Source organism: Octodon degus, unplaced genomic scaffold (genome assembly GCF_000260255.1).
Source record: "Octodon degus isolate 3935 unplaced genomic scaffold, OctDeg1.0 scaffold00014, whole genome shotgun sequence".
Classification (NCBI taxonomy): Eukaryota; Metazoa; Chordata; class Mammalia; order Rodentia; family Octodontidae; genus Octodon; species Octodon degus.
The window spans coordinates 20,594,103-20,612,964 of NW_004524590.1; the positions used below are offsets into that span (position 1 = coordinate 20,594,103).

Sequence of the window (18,862 nt, forward strand, 5' to 3'; positions counted from 1 at the left end):
AGGTGCATTCCTTCTCCTCTAGTGACCATGAGGCATTTAAAGGGTTCCCCAAAACTAGGATGAAGCACCACATCCCCTCTGCAAGCCCCTCACAGCATGGAGGCACTGCAGTCCCTGAATAATTCTGCTCTGCCACAAAAGTAAGACCTCCTGGCTGCCTAGTCTCGCTCGCTGTTAGTATGAGCACCACTCTGCCACCCCAGCAGCAAACTACAGAGTTCCTCGAGTAACAGATATTATCATACAAGCCAGTCTAATTGTTGACTCCAATTAGAGATGTGGCTCTTTTCTAAATGCTTAATCTGCAGTTTAATTTTATTTTAGATATAAACATCTAAAGATCCCTGTTAGGTGCAAATTATGACCCTAAACTGAAAGGTTAACTCCGAGGCCAGGACATATGGCCAATAAGCAGTACTGAAAACAGTTAAACTCCCATCTGTCCACTTCAAACTCTACTGCCCTATCTGCCTAAAAATATTTAGGATGCTCTTCTCATGTTGCCTGATAACCATGAATTTCAGTTTTTGCCGAATAAGAGGAAAAGAACACACAACTCATAAGTCTAAGAATATCCTCTTATACACTGAAAATACCTTAACAATCAGAAGGAATTCCAGAGAAAGATAGTGGGATGAATGTGTGCGTTCAGCTTTTGCAAGCCCACTGAACTGCAGTGAGGAAATTAAAGGAAAAAAATAACACAAGAAGACAAAGAAAACAAGAAAAGGACAAGAACCATCAAACTGGGTGTGCCAGGGAGGGACACATGACAATGGCAGTCACCTTCCTGGAACAAGCTATGGTGGAACCCAAGAGTAGAGAAGGAGGTAGAAAAATCTATGTCCCAAGACATCCTTCACTGCCCCGAGGTGCAGGAATGGATGTTGCTGGGCATGCCTAGAATGGGGCAAAAGGGATGGGCCTAAAAGCTGGAGGATTTATTGACAATGAAGCCCAGAACCCCTCCATATGCCTGCGATGGTTGCTGTGCCAGAAGGGGAGGGAACATCCCATTCCTGAGAACAAGTAAAGGGCCTCTGGGCTGGGGACATCAGGCTATACTGGGGACAAGGCCACAACGCTGCCAAGAGCATCAGGAAGTTTATCTTCTGCCTGGAAATTTGTCTAGTCCAAGAGAATAAAGAAACAACTTCAACTGCATAAATAACATAAAATACGGAGACTTACAAAGGAAATCAATTATATTAGTATAAGGTTAATTGAATATAAAATTATGCTGTAGTACATGGCATAGATATACAGCTACTTTCTCTTAGTTCAATGATAAGTTTTGAACAAATAGTGTTTAGACAAGATATCATGTCTGCATCTTGTAAAATGAATACTACAAAGACAACAGTATGCAATGTATTAATGATTGTAACTGTCCTACTAACCTGTTTTGAAACTGTCTCATTGCTACTTCTTTCTCAATAAAATTAATATAAAAATTATGCTGTAGTAATAAAATATTCTTCAATTAATGAATTATAAAATGTGATCTAATATTTTTAATTATTAGAAGCATAACTAATATTTTGAAATATCTCCCATAACTAATCAGATGAAAATACATGATTTTCATTGGTGCTAAGTCATAATACTCTGATATATCACTATTATTACAATATTAACATACCACTATTATTATTGCTTAATTCTATGATTGAAGAAAATGCTAATTTTTAAATACAGGTTAAATGAAAATAAAGACAGTTTCTCCCCACTTTAAGTTAATATACCCCCTAAATGCATGCACAGAGCTAAGTATGTTATTAAAATCCCCTACCTTAAAGGTAAACAAATACAGCACATTCAGTAGGACCCCAACTTTATAAACATTTGAATTGTGAACTTCCATAGGTGTACTATAGGAGACTCACTCTGTCAGTTTACAAACAAATCGAACTTGGGAACACTCTCCCAGAACAGAACTCATTTCTATGTCAGGGACTTACTGTACACATACTTACCTACTTAAATACATATATACCTCTCAATAATTAGCAGACTTTTGGAAACTCATTAATATGAAAGACCAAAAACAAATAGAAAAATGTCACTTGGCAAAAATGATTGCTAGAGATGAAAATGCTTAAAAATTATTGTTAACATAAGAAATAGGTATAGTGCACTGCACACAGCTAAAAGCCCAGCACCTGCAAGGCTGAGGCAAGAGGATCACAGTGAGTTCAAGGCCAGCCTGGGCTACATAAGGAGTCGGGCCAGCTTGCACTGCATAAAGGGATCCTATCTCAAAAAAAAAAAAAAAAAAAAAAAAAAGAAAAGAAAAAAAGATACATACATACATACATACATCAAACAAGCCAGAAGTAAATGATATTATAACTGTTGAATAAGAAAAGGATATGATAACAATGAACTTAGAGCTATATGTGGTGGCACGTCTGTAATCCCATCTATTCAAGAAGTTGAGGTACGAGGATAGCAAGTTGTAGCCAAGCCTGAGCAACTTAGTGATTTAGTGCAATCCTGTCTCAAAGTAAAAAATGAAAAGCTCTTGAAAAACAACAGAAATTAATGCAATAAAAGCACCAAAATACCAGAGAATAAAGTCAAATACATCTCTCAAGCTGTATGGGGAAAAAATAGACAAAAAATAAAACGTGAGAAAATTAGAGGAATAGTCCAGAAAGTCAAAATTGAAGAGAAAGTCCAGAAAAACAAAACAGAAAAACATAGCGAAAACAAAAGAAGACCACTGAAATAATTTTAAACACCCCACCCCCCAGAAATAAAAGGAAGAGAGTTTAAAAGTAAAAGGATCTGAGTACCTAGTCAGTGGGGGATAACAAGGATGAAACCTGAATTACAGAGCTCTGAAGACAAACAGAAGATTTTATAAGCTTCCACAAATAGAGCTTTTAAAACAACACATAAAGAACTGGTTACTAGAGTAGCATCAGACATTTCAAGTGCAACACTAGACATTCTAAGAGTAACCCACATCCACCAGATAAACTATCATAAAATGTGTAAGAACAGAATATGCTAAAGCATGAGACACTCAGATATCCAAAGGCTCAAACATTTTTGTTTTTTCTGAATGTGTTCTCAGGAAGCTACTGGAAGATGTGTTCTTCCACAACAATGGAGTAAATCATGAAAGACAATAGCGCAAGATACAGTGAGATACATCCTAAGAGAAAAGCAGAAGAATTCTCAGAATCTGAAAACAACTGTGGAGCCTTCCTATAGCACACCCAACACAGACAGGAGACAATGAGGAAGAGGACTAAAGCCCTACTTGGAGTAGGAAGTTAGTGAGTCATGCCTGTAACTGAAAGCAGCAGCAACATATGCATGTTGCTTAGGAGGATGGAACTTTAGGGCCCAAGCGAGGGCGTAGCTTGGTGGTAGGGCACTTACCTAGCACATGCAAGGCTAGTTTAATCCCTAACACTATGCACACACAACTTAAAACAAGAGATGTGAAGGTGAAGGATTTATAATTGGTTGCCTGTAGGGAAGAGAATCATTTTGCATAATGAACCTTGTAAACTGACTATTTAAATTATATATATATGTCCGACTTGGAAAAAAAATTGAAAGTAAATATAAAGAAAATACTCCAGCACAGTAATTTCTGGCTCTAACAGTCAGAGTTCAATCAGAGAAAGAGAGTTCATCAGAGATACAGAGTTGGATATTTACTACAAGGAATTGGCTGGTGTGACAGTGGGGCTGCTGAGGAAGTCCCAAGTCTGCAGGGTCAACAGGTGGCTTCTTGGGCCCTCACAGAAGCTGCTGTCCACACACAGAATGTGTTTTTTCCTCAGGGAAATCTTGCTTGTGTTCTTAAGGTCTTCCAACTGATTGTCAAGGATGAAAACACCAACTGATTAAAGAGGCAGTCACAGCTACAAAATCCTTTCAAAGGAATAACTAGACTAGTGTTTGGCTGAAAGGCTGAGAATTTCTGACCAGCATATCAGGTGGTGCACTGGCACTCACGGTTGGAGCGACCCTGAGCGCACCCAGTGGTCAGCCAGTCTGGGTTGCTTCTCACCACACTTGTGACTACAGGGCTCCTCACAAGTCTCTCCTCAGTGTTGGTGAGGCCAGAGCCTGACGACTAAACCTTAAAGACACCATGTGCAAGGTGCCCCACAGAACACACTCCTATGCAGAGTATCTCTGCCAGCTCCTATGCAAATGAACATTTTGACTTTTACTTTAAAAATAAAGCAAAACAAACAAAAAGAATGCCAAGAGCTGGAACTAAAAAAAAATAAATAAATGTAAAGTTCCTTACCAACTCCTCCCAAAGCTGTTCACTCTGATCATGAGCACCACAGTACAGAGGGCCTGTGAAGCCCATGAACCGGGACCAGACCGCTGACTGGCTGTGTTTCTCCCATGGAGAGAGCAGAGAGTTCACATCAAGGTTCCAGGCAGCCTGTCTGGACTTCCCTGCAAGATATACTTCTGCTGTTTACATCCTTCTCTCAAGCCGTACCAGTGACTGCCTGGCACAGCCAATAGCCTGCACATGAAAAATGTATTCATTCAACGAACCCTCAACTGAGTTCCTCCCAGGTGCTGTAGGTGCTGGGAAGATAGCATTCCCAACTTCTTTAAAAATGTATTTAGTACAGGGTCTCACTACACAGATCAGACTCACAGCGATCCTCCTGTTTTTCAGCCTCCCAAGTGGTGGAATTACAGGTGAGCACCACCACACCCTGTCTCAATAGCGGGCTCAGTGCGCCCCAGGAACAGAGCCAGCACGGCATGCTGGGGATCAAACCCTGGTCCCTGTGTCTGCCTAAGCAGGCACTTTAACCACTGAGCTCTCTGGCTGGCCCTCAATATTCCAACTTTTTGAAGACTTGCCAGTCTGCTACCAAAAGAGTTTCCATTCTACTCGTCTATTTGTATAAACTCAGAGAGACAAGTAGACCAAAATAATAACAATGACGATGATAATCACAATCACACTGCCATGTGCTCAGAACCACTGCATCCATCAGCGGGAACTGTCAGAGAACAAAGATACACCTAAAGTGGGGTCAGGAGGTGTTTGGAGAATTGCAAATAGGATAGGCAGACTCGGCTAAAACAGGAGGCTCGCACACAGAACCTAGGCCAACACTAACTTCGCTTGAAATTAGTGAGAAAGGCAGAGGTGCCCAGGACCACAACTCTGGGCATCTGTTTCCTCTTCTATCCCTCCCCACACCTCCCTCATCCCTCTTAGGAACAACCAACTGTGCAGAGAATAAAGAAGGCCAGAGAGCCCCTCCTCACAGCTGACCTTCAGGAGCACCCCGTGCCAACCTGCACTCATGTTTGGCCTGTCCTTGAAAGTTCTTTACAGAGAAGATTCAGTCACCTTGGTCCCAGCATTTCTCAACTCCCCCAGGGGGCTGGGATGTTGCAAGACTTCATTTTAAGAGGACTATTAAAGGGTTAAAAATGTTGACACAGTGCTCCAGAACTACATCTAAGACAAGTATCCAAGTTTTCCTAATTTTTTCGTAACACAAGTGGCTTTGTTACCCAATGCTCATATTCTGATCACAGGCAGAATACTCCAAAATAAGAGCACTACTCATGGGAAAGAAGCACGGGCACAAGTAACTCATAGGGGGAGCCCTCGTTACTGGTTCTTCCACAGCTTTGCTGTGCTAGGATGTATTGTGTGCGTAGTACAAATAGAGATATTTTACTCTAAGCTTGGGAAAGAAAGCATTCACTATGAGTCTGTTCACTAGCTAAACAATAAATAACCCCCTCACACACAAAAAAGAAGACCCAGAAATCTTAAGAGAATCGTGCTATTCATATCATACTTAGGAAAGTGTAAAAAATAATTACACTGTAAAAATATTTCTTTATTCAAAAGATAAGAATGTGTTCTCAAAACCTCATACAAAGAACAAAGTGCTAATTTAGTTTGTTCTCACATTCCAAATGAAAAACAAGTGTCAAGAGATCCAATTCCCAAGGTCGAGTACAGATGCATTTGAGTAAGTGTTCAACCATGAGACACCACACCATCTTTGATAAACACCAGTATCCTTAAATACCCAGATGTCCCAAGAGTAGACTGGGGGATGGAAAGAAATAAACACGTCTTCTTTTCTCCCTCTTTTTTTTTTTTTTCTGGAACCAGTTATTGAACTCAGGCCCTTGCGCTTGCCAGACAAGCACTTATTCCACTGAGCCATCTCTCCAGCCCCTCTCCCTCTATTTTCTTTACCCTAACCCAGTAGATACCTAAGATAAGCGTTCATGACACCAGTCAATGCAGAATCTCTAAGGCCACTGAGAATATGGTGGCTGGCAGACTTACTCTCATTCAGCACAGTATGGCAAAGTTCTGGACTTGGAGTTTATTTGTCTATGAGACTCAGTCTCTGCACCACATTTCCTCCATGTAAAACTAAGCCAGCTTTAAAAGCCTTTCAACCCTTTCTATCCTCAAATTCTGAAGTACTATTGGATGAAAACTATAGACAAGAAAGAGCCCTCCACTAGTTTTCAAAAGATTGGGTTCCATTCACCATGAGCCCACGACACTGATACCATGTATTTCTTTATTTAGCCAAGGATTTCTTTGTTATACGATGGTGGTGGGTCGGACAAATCCACCTGCATCAGAAACACCATGAATGCCTAGAAAGACATAAAGCTGAAAAAGCACTTTTTCATGGTAGAAAAGGTAGAGGCATAATAGACTTAAAGCCACATGACAGACAGCTCACAGACATAACACAGCCTGATTAAAACAAAGGTGGAAAAGAGAACCAATCAGAGACTCCTATATTGTCATTTCCGAGGCAACACTTGAAGAGATAAACACAAAACACCATAGGTAACAGACCAAAAGCATAAACTGTCCATACTCCCAGAGGCTGGAGATGATGCGCACACTCAAGAGCTGGGGCCACCCATGGGCACTTCAGGGGCGTTTCTGGTAACTGCAAGCTACCTGCTGATAGCTTTTATATTTAGCTTGCCATCTACACTTTCCCTTCTTGTCATACATTTTGTCTTCTTTTATTATCTATTTCTAGTGCAACTTAACAGTGCTGTCAGTACTTTATATATGGGTCACACTCAGGAAAATAAAACCACCCATCATAGCGACCTAAAGCGTTTATGCTATATGAGTCTCAGCAGGATTCCTAGCTGGCCTGGCAATGTGAGGTCATTAGTGACCAAGCGTGGCCCTTACTGCACTTGAAGTACATGAAGTGTACACTTTGATCAACATTGACATACTGTAATATCTGTGAAATAATCACTGAAAGTGAAAATTTCTACCACCTTTATAAGTAGCCTTTTGATTCTTTATTGATTCCTCCCCTCATCTCCTTCTATCTTTAGGAAATTTCTGCTTTCTTTTTTTAATTTTCTCTTTTTTGTTTTTTTTGTATTTTTAGGGAAGGGTCTACAGGGTGTTCAGGGTCTCAATATTGGATCAGACTCGTAGTGATCCACTTGTTTGCAGCCTCCCAAGAGCTGGGATTACAGCGCGCCACCACACCCAGTCTCAACTGTTGTCTCAGCGCGCCCCGGGGCCAAGGCTGGCATGACATCTGTCTGCTTTCTGTCACTATAGATTAATTTGTATTTAAAAGTTTAAATAAATGGAGACATGCAGTATATATGGACTTCTTTACCTTATTTCTGGTACCCATCTTAATTACCCAGAGATTCATCCATGACATTAAATGGAACAATGATGCCTTTTTATTCATGAGTAGTATTCCAGTGTATGAATGGGCTCACAATGGGTTTGTCCATTCACCTGTTGATATATGTTTATCCAGATTATTTCTAGTTTTTTGGGGTCTTTTTTTTCATTTATGTATTTGGTACAGGGTCTCACTACGCAGCTCAGACTTGTAGTGATCTCCTGTTTTCAGTCTGCCCAGTGCTGGGGTTACAGGTGTGCGCTACCACACCCGGACTCAGTTACCAGCTCAGCACACCGCCCCCCCAAGCAGGTAGGGCGGGGAGCTTGGCATGTGAGACCAGGGATCGAACCCTGGTCCTTGTGCTTGCCAAAGCATGCTTTTAGTCTGCTGAGCTATCCCGCCGGCCCTAGGTTGTTTCTAGTTTTGTATATTAGAAATAAAATCATAATTGACATTATAAGTCTTTGTGTAGGCATATATTTTCATTTCCCTCAGGTAAAGCTCTAAGAGTGGAACAATTAGGTCAGGCAGTGAATGGATCTTGAATTTTTTAAGAGCCTCTTACTTATCTTCCAAAGTGGTGATACTGCTTACTCTTTCACCTTCACAAGCCTAAATGTACCACACAATTTTGATCCTTGAGATTTTTTAAATTAGACATTCTCTTGGGCACACAATATTTTTAATTTATAATACCCTGATGACTAAAAACATTGAGCACCTTTTCTGGCTTATTCACCATTCACTAGTCTATAATTGTGAACTGCCTATGTATGCTTCCAAGTGTCTTACTGATTATTTTCCTTAAAGCTGCTCTTTATATATTCTGCAAATAAAACCTTTCTCCGTAGATGAGTTGTCTGTGAAATCCTGTCATGTTCTTAATGCTGCCTTAGGAGAGTGCTGGTGTCTGATATTGGTGAAGTTCAACTTTCAATGTCCTGGTTTAATGTGTGAAGCCCCACATCTAAGAAGCTATTGCCTATCCTAAGGTTGTACCCACTATCTCTTTTGTTTTCTTCTAAGGGTTTATAGTTTTGGGCTTTTACACCAAAGCTTATAATCCATTTTTCAGTTAACTTTTGTATAATTGTTGATGTTACCTTTGCTCACATGGCTACCCAGTTGATCTAGAACACTCTCCCTGGTACCCTTATTTAAAGATAGTCAACCAGATAAATGTGGATCTGTTAAACCAATAATAATTCACTTACATTAACTCTCAGTTTCCTTTTAGAAACTTGTTGATTTTTGCCTAGGACAAATGAAGAAGTCAATTCTGCTGAGGTAATGAAATTACATTGTCTGACGTAACAAGCAGGGGCTATGCTGAATTTCTACTTTTTCTTAATTTTTTTTTTTTTTTTTTTGTACAGGGTCTCACTACACAGCTTGGGCTCATAGTGATCTTTCTGTTTCAGCCTCCCCTGTGTTGGATTACAGGTGTGGACCACCACACCCAATTTTGGTGGCTGGCATGGCATGTGGTGCTAGGGATCAAACCTGGGTTCTTGCATTTGCCAGGCAAGGGCTTAGACCACTGAGCTATCTCCCCAGCCACTAAATTTCTACCTTTTTTTTTGGGGGGGGGTTGGGGGAAAGTGATGGAAGGATGTTGGAAACCTAGACAAGTATGATTTTTTAAAGTAGATGTCACTACGACTCCCACATTAAAATTAGAGTTATGATTGACAGCATATTAAACTAGAAGAAAAATCTGTATTGCTGACGCAGATCCAGGAATTACAGGTTAGTGCACAAGAAAGCCGATACCATTATCTAGCCTGAGCTGAAAAGAGCACTACTGAAGGCATTTCCTGGATGGTTCAGTACACCTAATCTTCCAGCACGAAAGGCATTGGAAGATCTTGCCAGCTCTTCTCCAGCCAAACATCAGCCAACACTCACTCACTAGTTGTTTGCTAAGCAAATCCCTATATCTTTTAAAATGTATTAACAATTCTATTAAAAGCTACCATTATTGTTCACATTTAACAAAAAAAACTAACGCATAAGACAGTGAGACACCCCACCACAAGTGCCCCTAGTGAGAAGCTGACAGGTGAGCTCAGTCGCCCTGACTTCAGCTCCCATGTTGTTAGCCCCAGTGCTGCCCTGCCTCAGGGTACTTGTGTGATGCCAAGTGAACTTTCAGGAAATGTACTCCAAGGACAAGACACTCACTTCAGAAGACCTGAGGCTGATCAATCTTTACCACTTCTCCTTTACTACTCTCCCTCATTTCCTTCTGTAAAGTGTTTTCTGTGAGGGATGTCACACAGAAACTACTGGTAGGCTGAGGAGAAGCAGGGTCTGAACTTGATAAGAGAAAAGAATGCAAGCGGAGAGGTCAGTCTTCACATAGATCATTTTAGGAGTGGTCAGGCAAGGACTTAAAAGTCAGTGCCTGGTAAGAAGTAGTAGGCAAGGAATGACTAAAGATGTTGAGAGGAGGGATGAGTGTAGCAGTGACTTGCCCAAGGAAGTACGCAAGGAAAGAGCTCAGGTTAACTGTGAGAAACTGACAAGTGAGATCAGTCGCCCTGACTTCAGCTCCCATGTTGTTAGCCCCAGTGCTGCCCTGCCTCAGGGTACTTGTTTGATCCCAAGTGAACTTTCAGGAAATGTACTCCATTTCCTGAAAGAGAGAAGTGCTGGGTAGGGAACAATCGCAACTGAGAGAGATGACGCCTGGGGTGCATATCTGTAATTTCAATATTCTAGGAAGCTGAGGTAAGAGGACCATGAGTTTGAAGCCAATCTGGGCAATTTAGTGAGATGTTGTCTCAAAAAAAAAAATTAAAAGAGGCTATACATGTAGTTCAGTACAATACTACTAAGTACTATAATCTCCGGTACCATGGATAGATGGATAGATGGATAGATGGATGGATGAATGCATGGTAGGCAGGCATGGGAAGAAGGAAGGCTAGGCAGTCTCCATCCTCCCACACGTTATAGACCCACTGAGAGTGGGACAATAATGGCTGAGCAACACAACATAAATGCCTCCTCCCAACCCCAACTAGAGGCCAAATGGTAGACACTTCACAAACACAATGCCTAGAAGTTCAACATTCACAGTAATTTCCTAGGCAGAAAAGTCTTTGAAAAATGATCTTTCTGTGGACTTCAAACTTAAAATATCCCTCACAAGAGTTTCACTTCCAGCTTTGCCTCTGAGAATATAATACCACCTGATGCTCCCCAAAGCACACGATCTCCCCAAAGGTTTTGCTGAGCACCCCCTGCCTTAAGAGTATCTCATATTCAGCAAAGCTTGTTGACTAGGTGCCCCCACGACAAGAGGCGGCCACACACCACCTTCACAAGCAGGGATGGAAATGAAATAAAGCTAGTGATGGGCTATTTGTGAGAAGAGGAATCAGGAGATTCCCTTCTACTGGTGGGGCAAAGCTGCTTTGTTCCAGAGGGTAAGATGGAATTTTATGCAAAACAGTGAGGAGACAAACAAGCAGAAGTTAGCAAGCCAACCTTGCTGTTCAGAAATAAGTCACTAAGCAACTCTTCTGACTTATAACACAAAGTTTGTTTTTTGTTTTTTTTCTTTCTTTCTTTCCTTCCTTTGCTTTCTTCTCTGTCTTGTTTTCTTTTACTCTGAGGCTTTTGTGTAAAAAGGGAAAAAAAAAGACAAAAGAGAGACAAGAGGTGTACAGGGAACCTGTTGCTTCTGTTGCCCTCTGCCTGGAACACCCTCCTCCCCCTCCTCCTTCCCACTTCCTCCTCTTCCTCCCCCTCTGTCTTCCTTCCCTGCCACCACCTGCCTTGCCAACTCTCACTTGTCCTTCCCATGTCACATGGAGGCTCTGTCCTCCTGAGTGTTCCCTACACAGCTCTGATACACAAGGCCTCTCTCTGTCCTCCTGTGACAGTCTTCCCACAGGCACAGCTAGTATCAGTTCAGGGGCCTCCCCCAGGCTGTGAGCTCCTGGGGAGCAACAGCTGAGGCACCGCTGAGAAGAAAGCAAAGGGCTCTGTAGAGCGATGGGGAACGTTTACTATTACGTGACTGTGAGTCCCAGGTGCCCAGACAGAGGGTCTAGAGATGAGCAGATACTCAAATGGCAGCAATTATCATTAGTATCAATGTACAGCTGTGTATCCTTATTGGCACCATGTGACTACTTGCTACTGTAATTAACCCTAGAATAAATATTATTAACACATGACCACTAAGGAGATTGGGCCCAGATATTGGCCTAGAGCTGAAGGTCAAGAAGTCATGGTCCACTCAAGGCAGAAGAAGGTAACAGATAGGCCATAGATCAAGGCCCAGAGAGAAAGTGCAAGGGAAAGCAAAGGATGGGGGGTGGGCTCTAGAGCTTTGGATCCTGAACATGTTCCTCTTCCTTTGCAAAGCATGGAGCAACTTAGAAAGCAGTTTCACAGTCTTTATATGGTTTGCTGCCTACAACCTCTGTTGTGAAGCAGGTGGTACTACACCCATTTTACAAATGAGGAAACTGTTCTCACAGAAGGGAAATGATTTGCTTACAGCCATCTGGCCAAAACTAGCATCAAGGCAGCTACAACTGGCCATGTGGGGTCTGCAGCCAGAGGACATCAAGAGGCAGGAAAGAGGAGCCTAATTCTAAATTACCTCATGGCCTGAGTTGCGATAACTCTGATTGGCAATTCAGAAACCTCAGAAAGTAGTTCATGAAGAACCAACCATGCCTGTACTCTCCACCAAAAGAAAAGTCAACCACAGAAGCACTGTCTTCTAATGCCACTTATTTTAAATAAATTAATTGTATCCTTATTTTAAACCTTTGCCATATGCAGTGTCACCATTTTTACACATAAGGAAACCAATGGTCAGTGAGTTCATGGTGCCTATGGCAACCCAGAAAAGAAGAGACAGGGAGGACAATGACACCTGAAGAATACCCTCACCACTCCCGCCTCCCCTGCCTTACTCAGCAACCTCACTGAGCCCTCTGGTATGGATGAGTACCAGCTTCCAGCAAACCCAGCCCCATAATTCGTCCTTCTGTGAGTTCCATCTGATGAGGGTCTCTTGATGGGGGTCTGTGTGATGAGGAGCAGGGGTGACAGGAATAGCCAGAAAGACCAAGGCGGGACCCATTAGGGGCCTGGGTAGCTCCCTGCAGAGCACCTGCTTTCCAGAAGTATAAGGAAGAGAAGACATTCAGGAGGGCCAGCCTCAAAGCCAGTGGACTGCAGGGTCATATGGGCCCACAGTGCCAGAAACAAATGGCCCTGGCCAAGGAGACAAGGGTTCAGTTCCAGACTCTGCCACCAACCAGCTCACAACATCCCGAAGGTCACTTCAGCTTTCAGAGCACCATGTCCTAGCAAAAAGGAGAAGCACACCACCTGTCCTCCTTACCAGAGTAGGGTCGGCGGGGTAAAACAGAAGAGCATGATGTTCATTTTAAAGCAGCCCACAGTAGCCATTTTATGATAAAGACATATATCGAAGCATAATGCTACTACAAGCATATGCAACTTCCACTCATCAGCTAAAAACCAGTAAGAGGTAATGGCTAAGGTGATCTGTAATTCAACTCATGGGTTTCTAAAATCTGCTTAATTTGGTCTATAATGTTTTTTCACTCTATGAACAAACAGCAACCCTTTGACACAAAGCAGCATTCCAATGCCTACCTCCCATCAATGCCCACATAATGCCAACTTCCAGAGTTGCAGTCTGTGGAGAGCTTAAGACAGGCTCTTTGGAGCCCATTTCATTAAGCAAACAAAGCCACTGACTGCAGGTAGTGAGGGAGCAGGCACAAGCCATTTGCCTATGAAGCCAGTTGGAGCCCTGTTCCAGGCTAGGCTGGCCCAATTCCTCCTCCAGCAAGCCCTGAGGGACTGGCACAGCTAGGAACGTCACTGAGGCGCAGAGCCAGCTGACTTCGTGGTTGGGTGATCCCTAACTGCACAGCTTTCTTATTCAAAACCTACTTTTGCAGTTATTCTCACTCTAAGAATTGTGCAGCTGAATGAAAAGGAAAGCAGCCAAGGGAATAGGGTCGTAGGAAGGAAGACGCAGCTTCTGAGAAAACAGAAACTGAATATAAAAATGCAGCTCTTAGTTGAGGCGAACACTTGGGTGTGTGGTTGGCAGGAACACTTGTGACATAGAGGCCTAGAAAGAACAGGGGCCCTGCTTTTGGAGGCCCAGCACTCCTCGCGTGCTTTCTACCATCAGCAGCAAACTCCCTACATGCATGCAGCTCAGAGGCACGCGTTCCTGGACCCCTACGTGAGAAAATATCGACCCACTCCCAGCCATTGTTTATAAGTCACCAATTTATCTCACATGAAGTACAAGTTCCCACTTTTTCCTAAACACTTGTTAAGACCTGGCAGCACGGGTCCTTAGTCTGACAGGACCACTGCAGGGGAGGATGGGACCACACCTGGGCACCTGCTTTCTGGCAGCCTCCAACCTGGCCAGCTTTTCTTATTTTTAATTCAGGATGAGCATCTGCAGCATTTGAGTCTCCTCATTTCCATGAGGCATTATGGGGAAGTGTTCATTCTGAATTACTGCAGGCCAGGGGTCTGGGGCTTGGCTATAATCTGCTGGCTTTTGGAAACTTCTAGAGCACAATAGAGTAACCAGAAAACCTGGAATTGAGAAACCTCTGACTATGACCCAAGAGCATTTTATCCACTGCGTGCTAGCTAACCAACAGAAGAGTTCCCCTGGAGGGAAGGAAGAAGGAGATTCATGCAGCTTGAAATTCAAAGTCCGTTTCTTAACCTCTCCTAATGCTGAGGGTAAAGAAATAAAATAAATGAGGTGACTGCAAATAGGTAGGATTTGAAAATCAGAACTGATAAAAACAACTTAAAAGTTACAGTAGATATGTGTTCCCCAAGGACAAGACTCATACGGGGTGCCATCACCCAGTACTGCGCCCTCTACTAACACATGTACACCGTGGGGTGGAATTTACATTGGTGAGATTCTCCGCTTACGAGCACTTGCATTATAGGACGAGAGTATATTCCCAGCTGAAAAACAAGGCACTGTCTCTACAAGGACATTGCCAGAGTCAGCTGTCTTATACCAAGGTAGCCCCAATGGAAAATTAATTTTTAATGCCTAAGCAAATGTACACACCAACTAGTGTGGTGCTAAAAATTCTCTACTAGGAACATTCCTTAAAGTTGACACATATTTCCAAACCCTAAAAAGTGAAGATGCTACCTGTACATGTGTAATCACACTTTGTGCCTTCATATTTTAAATTAGCTCAGTGTGATAGAATGAAATATGAAAAAGAAAATCAAATGGATGAAAGAGCCTAAGACCCCCAGCAATCAAGAAGATTGGAGTAAGGGAATCCAACAATTGGGAGATGAAGCACAAAGAATACAGTAAAGAGTAGTATCTGTGGGGCCGGGGAGATGGCTCAATGGAATAAGCGCCTCCCTGGCAAGCGCAAGGGCCTGAGTTCAATCCCCAGTTCCACCAATCTGCTTGAGCCCGCTCTACTTCTTCTTTTTTTTTAAATTTATTTAGTGTGTGTGTGTGTGGCCAGCTCAGCCCACCAGGGGGCGCGGCTGGCTGGCATATGGTGCTGGGGGATTGAACCGCGGTCCCTGCACTTTGCCAAGCTTGTTCCAAGTAGGTGCTTTAGACCACTGAGCCATCTCACCAGCCCCAACCCGCTCTACTTCTGAAAGTACCTAAATAGGTACCTTCCTGCCTGGCATCTGTCATGCCTGTCATGGGGATATTAGAGAATAAGCTTCAGGCCAGTACAATGATAAATACCAGGTACGAACCTTGTGGATCACAAAAGAGATGGCTCTAACTGCAGTTTAAAAGAGAGCGAGGAAACAGTTTAGGGAGCAACTATAATGTCTTTATCCGAGACAAAATGCCCCAGTTCATTTCCATCATCCCTATAAGCATACACACAAATGCAATAGATCACTCCAAAAAGTAATATTTTTTCTAGAAGTAGAATTAAAAGGTCCCATCATTGCAGCCTTTTATGAGATGGTGTGTGTAGCCAAGTGCAAGTCAAGTCATTTCCTGAGAGAAATGCCCACATTTCATATTCAGATTGCTATGAACTTGCATAGAGTATTACTGTACTGGCAGCATCTTCGTCTCCTAGGAAGCAAATCGGGTGCCTTCCATGAAGATTGCCTGAGAAGACTATAAAACATTTCTCTTCTTGTTATTCATCAGGGGAGGAGAAAAATAGAATCCGAGTTCAGATAATGACTCTTACCCAGAGGACAAAGCAGTCAAAAGCACATTTTAATATGAAATTGTGTTCTCTAGTTTTTATACGCAAAGTCAGTTGTGCTAGAAAACCTAATGTGAATAGATTTATATATTGACTTAAAATACAAAGGAAAACATACAGAATGCCTTATTACAGCAATCACTGACTAAAAACAGCAGAATGAAAACAACATAGATTGGGTCACAATGCTGCACAAAAACAGCACTTTCATTTTACCAAAAATAAAAGACATCTCAAAAATATCCAAAGACCACTGGGTGTGGTGATGCACACCGGTAATCCCTGCACTCAGGAGGCTGAGGAAGGAAGATCACTGAATGTTCAAGGTCAGCCTGAGCTACACAAGCAAGATCAAGGCCAGCCTATACTACATAGCAGGATGCTGCCTCAGAGAAAAAAGCTAAAGACCTAAAGAGAGTGTCACAGAACCCAGAACCAGCTTAATTATTTGGGGTCTCTTGTCTTGGCCAGTGTTTTGCTCTGCCCAGGCATCTGTAACCCCACAGCAAGTTCTTCTGGACTCCTCAGTGTTACATACTTTCTGCCCACCTCCCCCAGCAAACATGTAGTAACAGGGAGCTCAGGAGCTAGAGCTGCCGGGAAAGATCGTTAGAGATGAAGAGGCACCTTACCACTTCTGGTAGCAGCCTGGTTGAGAGGTCATGGATGGCCTTGACCACTATACATATGGATGACAGAAGGAATATCACCCCCAGGATGACACAGGCTCTGCAAAACACAAAACATTGATAGTCTTAACTGAGAGAACTCCGCACTGCTGAAGACTTGGCACGGGCGGCTATTACGAAGTCACAACTGGGAAATTGAATTCACATTCCCACACCCCTCGGGTAAGCACCCGCGGTCCCACAACTGATACAGTGCCAACTCTAGGAGTACACAGTCCAGGGTTCTATCACCACAGGCAACGTCAGGTGAAAGGGGCCCACCATCTGGCATCATCTAGCAGCGTGCCACAAATGTAGGAAGGGTCTTCCAGGCCACAAAACTCATCTCCCTTCTCTGGCAAACAGGAAGCTTCCTTCCACAGAGTGCAGGGTAAAAAGTATAACAGCAAAATTGTAGATACTCTGGCATCAGACATGCCAAGCTCTGTCACCTAGCTTGTTACAAGATCTTGGCCAGGAACTCCGTCTCTTTTACCTTTCATTTGCTTGCCTTTCAGAGAGGAATAAAATTTCCTACCTGAGGATAAAAGGAAACAATGCACAAAGTGTAGTAAAGTAACTCATTAACGTTAGTGTAGATAAAGGAAATCTATTCTGGGTGCCTCTTTCAGATAAGATGAGAGAGATATCTTTGGATTTTCTGAATGGCAAAAGAAAGGAAGAATTTGGCAAGTGTTAATGGTAAAACTGGACAGTCTTAATCTAAAAAGAAAAGAAAAGAAAAGAAATACAGAAATGAAGGGAGGAGAGGAAGAATGAGACCAAAAGAGGCACCAGAGGAGGAGGCAGGAGCAAGTCAGGGGCACAGAACAGGGTGCTGCTACAGGGCACACCGGGGCACATGGGGAGAGCTGCAGGACTTGCAACAGAAAAGCACCTGACAACACAGGTGCAGCAAAGGTTTTGAAAAAGAAAATGAAAATAAACATGATGAAATGATACTACTCATGCAAACGCGGGGGAGGGACAGAATGAATGAATTCCCATCCCAACTTCATGCACCACTATTTCACAGCCTCCTCTACTGTCTTCCCCCAGTTATAGCAAATAAAAGCATTTATCTTATCCACCTTGGATTCTTTTTCTCCAGAATAACAGCATGGTCCCAAGCTGCTCACCTAACTTTGAGGTGGCATTTACTTATAATCCCAATAAACCTATGGACAGACCTATTCCTCCAGGTGTAGAAGTCAGGACTACAGAGAGGTAAAGGACTACAAGGCTGCCTGGGGTCTGCCTGGTAGGCTTCTCACTCACACTCTAGGTTTATTCTTCAAAGATAGCAGGACAGAATCATTACACGTTAGAGCAAATCACAAAAAGAACATAGAGATGGAGGGAGAAGTAACAAACGGGCTGGGGATCTTACTGGAAACTTGATCTCAGGAGGAGCTGCCATGGGTGCCTGGCCTCCTCATAATGAGCCCCCAGGGTGAAACACACACACACACTCAAGGGGGAGGAAAGAGAATGGAGGCAGTAAATCTACATTGATTCCGCTGACTAGTTAACATAAGATGGTGCACCTCGGACTGGTGCTTGGGCCAATTGAGGCAATGGGGATCCCTGGAAGAGCAAAGTGCCCCCACTGGAGGGCTCTTGGGTAACCAGGGACTGGAGTAACAGCAGAAACCACAAGAGCCTGCAAATCAATGCTCTCAAAGCCCTGGTAACTGGCTCATAACTACTAAGTTCCCCATCGAAAGGCCTGCTATGTTCAGCACTTGGAGGAACCATTTCTACCTATGAGCAAGTGGGCTGTGAGAAGTTCCAGCACAGGAAGAGAGGCTAAAGTTAAAGAGATCTCGAAGACAAGTTGTGCAATGTTTCCCAGTCCCTGCAGCATACTGCACTCACCTGGGGAAGGTGGGATGTTTGTGGTTTTACTTGTTGCTTTTTTAATGTTGCTCAAGGACTACTCTAACTCAGTTTATCAGAATCTCCCATCCAAGTACTAACCAGGCCCAACCCTGCTTAGCTTCCAAGATAAAACAAAATAGTTAGGAGAGATATACAGCTATTTTCTCTTAATTCAATGAGAAGAAAGATTTGTACTAATAGTGTTTGGACAGGATATCATGTCTGCATCTTGTACTATGAATAACAACTATGAAGCCAACAATATGCGATGTATTAATTATTGAAACTGTCCTACTAATCGGTTTTGAAACTGTCTCATTACTATTTCTTTCTCAATAAAATTAATTTTTAAAAGTCATTCATTTTTGGTCTTTTT

At 42.8% G+C, this 18,862-nt stretch overlaps 1 protein-coding gene across 1 annotated transcript in view; it reads right to left on the reverse strand.

Moving 5' to 3' along the window:
* The window catches only part of Tmem163 (transmembrane protein 163), a 289,337-nt gene that overhangs the window by 21,808 nt on the left and 248,667 nt on the right, over window positions 1-18,862 (reverse strand). Inside the window, exon 5 of the mRNA XM_004626374.3 lies at window positions 16,570-16,666. Within this exon, the coding sequence (XP_004626431.1) occupies window positions 16,570-16,666 (97 nt within the window). The remainder of the gene's footprint in view (window positions 1-16,569; window positions 16,667-18,862) is intronic.